At 33.3% G+C, this 3,979-nt stretch overlaps 1 protein-coding gene across 1 annotated transcript in view; it reads right to left on the bottom strand.

Moving 5' to 3' along the window:
• Window positions 1-1,797: 1,797 nt before the first annotated feature.
• The window catches only part of LOC124421013 (carnitine O-palmitoyltransferase 2, mitochondrial-like), a 29,960-nt gene continuing 27,778 nt past the window's right edge, over window positions 1,798-3,979 (bottom strand). Inside the window, exons 2-3 of the mRNA XM_046955677.1 lie at window positions 2,316-3,157; window positions 1,798-2,227 (exon numbers count right to left, since the gene is read on the bottom strand). Coding sequence (XP_046811633.1) covers window positions 2,095-2,227; window positions 2,316-3,157 — 975 coding nt within the window. The 3' untranslated portion in view covers window positions 1,798-2,094. The remainder of the gene's footprint in view (window positions 2,228-2,315; window positions 3,158-3,979) is intronic.

The raw sequence follows: 3,979 nt of genomic DNA, 5'->3' as shown, positions 1-3,979 counted from the left end.
GAGTAGATAGACAAGTAAGGAAATTATTTAATGGGTATTTTGTGTTGAAATGGAATTGTATAAATTTAAAATTTTAGTAAATTTATAAAAATAATAAGTTCTATTTTATTTTAGTTCTAGTTCAGTTCTAGTTCAATTCTAAATCAGTTCTAGTTCAGTTATAGTTCAGTTCTAGTTCAGTTCTAGTTCAGTACTAGTTCAGTTATAGTTCTTTTCTACTTCAGTACTAGTTCAGTTCTAGTTCAATTCTAGTTCGGTTCTAGTTCAGTTCTAGTTTAGTTCTAGTTCAGTTCTAGTTCAGTTCTAATTCAGTCCTTGTACAGTTCCTGTTCAGTTCTAGTGTAGTTCCAGTTCAGTTCTAGCTCAGTTCTAGTTCAGCTCTAGTTAAGTTCTAGTTCAGTTCTAGTTCAGTTATAGTTCTTTTCTAGTTCAGTACTAGTTCAGTTCCAGTTCAGTTCTAGTTCTAGTTCAGTTCTAATTCAGTTCTACTTCAGTTCTAGTTCAGTTCTAGTTCAGTTCTAGTTCAGTTCTAGTTCAGTTCTAGTTCAGTTCTAGTTCAGTTCTAGTTCAGTTCTAGTTCAGTTCTAGTTCAGTTCTAGTTCAGTTCTAGTTCAAGTTCAGTTCTAGTTCAGTTCTAGTTCAGTTCTAGTTCAGTTCTAGTTCAGTTCTAGTTCAGTTCTAGTTCAGTTCTAGTTCAGTTCCATTTCAGTTCTAGTTCAGTTCTAGTTCAGTTCTAGTTCAGTTATAGTTCTTTTCTAGTTCAGTTCCAGTTCAGTTCTAGTTCAGTTCTAGTTCAGTTCTAGTTCAATTCTAGTTCGGTTCTAGTTCAATTCTGGTTTAGTTCTAGTTCAGATCTAGTTCAGTTCTAATTCAGTTCTAGTTCAGTTCTAGTTCAGTTCTAGATCAGTTCTAGTTCAGTTCTAGTTTAGTTCTAGTTCAGTTCTAGTTCAGTTCTAGTTTAGTTCTAGTTCAGTTCTAATTCAGTTCTACTTCAGTTCTACTTCAGTTCTGGTTCAGTTCTAGTTCAGTTCTAGTTCAGTTCTAGTTCAGTTCTAGTTCAGTTCTAGTTCAGTTCTAGTTCAGTTCTAGTTCAGTTCTAGTTCAGTTCTAGTTCAGTTCTAGTTCAGTTCTAGTTCAGTTCAGTTCTAGTTCGGTTCTAGCTCAGTTCTAGTTCAGTTCTATTTCAGTTCTATTTCAGTTTTAGTTCAATTCTAGTTCAGTTCTAGTGTTCTAGTTCACTTCAAGTTCAGTTCTAGTTCCGTTCTAGGTCAGTTCTTGTTCAGTTCTAGTTCAGTTCTAGTTAAGATCTTGCTCAGTTCTAGTTCACATCAATTTCAGTTCTAGTTTAGTTCTAGTTCAGTTCTCGTTCAGTTCTAGTTCAGTTCTAGTTCAGTTGTAGTTCAGTTCTTGTTCAGTTCTAGTTCCGTTCTAGTTGAGTTCTAGTTCAGTTCTAGTTAAGATCTTGCTCAGTTCTAGTTCAGTACTAGTTCAGATCTAGTTCAGTTTAGTTGAGTTCTAAATTAGTTTAGTACTAGTATAAGTTCATTTCTAGTTCAGTTCTATCTCAGTTCTAGTTTAATTCTAGTTCAGTTTTTGTTCATTTCTTGTTAAGTTCTAGTTTAGTTCTAGTTCAGTTTTAGATCAGTTCTAGTTCAGCCTTATATTAGTTGATGTTCAGTTCTAGTTCAGTTCTCGTTCAGTTCTAGTTCAGTTCTAATTCAGTTAACATTTACTTCCGATTTAGTTCTTGTTCAGTCCTGGTTTAGTTATAGATTTTTTTGATTAAAACTAATTGTATAAACTTTAACTACAATTTTAACTAGTTTTCACTTTATTTTTCATACTATCGTAATTGATCTTATAACTTAAACCTGATACACTTTAAAATTATAAAAATAAAATGGAAAATGGAGAATAACATGTTATGGTTTGTTTTTATGCCAAAACCATTTAGTCTTAAAGGGCGTTTTGTAAACACACAAACCGGCAATACAAAAAAGCACAATACGGTAATGAAATTAATTGCTCAAAAACGCATTAAATGCTTTGGCAAAAAGGAACAACTAAAATAAAACTACGCACAGTTTTTACTTATTATTTGCTTTCAACAATGACTTTGCGTATAGCATTAAAGGCTTGTTCTAAACTGTTTATAAATTCCTGGCCATTACAGCCATTTTCGTAGGATGTAACAATGGCGCCACATTCTTCATTTTGTATAGAATAACTGCAATTAGAAAGAATAAAAAATATAGAGAATATAAAGAATAAGAATTAAAGGAAATTAAATTTATAGAAAAAACAAAGAAACTTACCCAATGCCCAAGCCATCACGTACTACAGGACCAAATGAACCGGCTAATAATGCATCCGATGATAAGGTGGAAGTACTTATAATATTATGATTAATACGTTTAAAAGCTACACTGTTATACAATTCCGGCAGAGGTTTATTATTAATAGCAGCTGTATGTTTTAAGGCAAACAAATGACGATCAAAACCCTGACCCATGGCAGCATCTTTTGTCAATAGGCCGTGATACGTAGAACATTGATCGATTAGAGAACGTAAATATTTGGCATCACTATTGGTTTTAGAATCTAAAATACTTTCACAGAACTTCTTGGTGGCATTGGTACAGGGACGCATAGTCTCAGTGCGTCCATGTTTGAAAGCAGCCGTACTGCAGGATTCATATGTACCGACATATTTATCGAAAGCTTGTCTATAGGCCAATTGGAAAGACAATTGCATTATAGAGTCCGGACTTAAACGATCTCTTTTGCAGGCATTTTTGCTTAGATGAGGATAGCGTAACATGTGCATATTTAGCGGTTTAATATTTTGTTGATTTCTATTATTCGATTGTTTTACTAATTCCTTAAGTTTATCATCAATTTCGAAATTGAGGTGACGTACGGTTGAAGTTTCGACGGCATGACTGGATACAGCTTCAAGGTCGTTGGTACTTAAAAAGGGTTTGTTTAGAGTTTCTTTGTATATTTCATTAAAGTAACGTAAAACGGCTACACCATCACCCCAGGCATGTTCAAAATTAACAGCTGCTGTACCATCAGCACTTAATAGAATGGATACAGATTTATCAAACCATCTGGAAACAGAAAATTTGTAAAAATAATGAAGTGTATTTGTATTCTATTATTGAAACAGAAATAGAATTGAAAAGCAAATAGACCTAAACTAGAAATAAATTAGAACAGAACAAAAATTTAACTCGAAAAGAACAAGAAATGATTTAGAAAAGAACTATAACTAAACTCGAACTGAACTAGAACTGAACTTGGATAATAAACTTGAACTAACCTTGAACTGAACTAGATTTGAACTAGAACTGAACTAGAACCAAACCAGAACTGAACAAGAATTGAACTAGAACTGAACTAGAACTGAAATAGAACTGAACTAGAACTGAACTAGAACTGAAATAGAACTGAACTAGAATTGAACTAGAACTGAACTAGAACTGAACTAGAACTGAACTAGAACTGAACTAAAACTAAACTAGAACTGAACTAGAACTGAACTAGAACTGAACTAGAACTGAACTAGAACTGAACTAGAACTAAACTAGAACTGAACTAGAACTGAACTAGAACTGAACTAGAACCGAACTAGAACTGAACTAGAACTGAACTAGAACTGAACTAGAACTGAACTAGAACTGAACTAGAACTGAACTAGAACTGAACTAGAACTGAACTAGAACTGAACTAGAACTGAACTAGAACTGAACTAGAACTGAACTAGAACTGAACTAGAACTGAACTAGAACTGAACTAGAACTGAACTAGAACTGAACTAGAACTGAACTAGAACTGAACCAGAACTGAACTAGAACTGAACTTGGAAAATAAACTTGAACTAACCTTGAACTGAACTAGATTTGAACTAGAACTGAACTAGAACCAAACCAGAACTGAACAAGAATTGAACTAGAACTGAACTAGAACTGAAATA

Source organism: Lucilia cuprina, chromosome 2, assembly GCF_022045245.1.
Source record: "Lucilia cuprina isolate Lc7/37 chromosome 2, ASM2204524v1, whole genome shotgun sequence".
Classification (NCBI taxonomy): Eukaryota; Metazoa; Arthropoda; class Insecta; order Diptera; family Calliphoridae; genus Lucilia; species Lucilia cuprina.
Note: the sequence above shows the minus strand (reverse complement) of the source record. Positions and strands in the feature narration are given on the sequence as shown.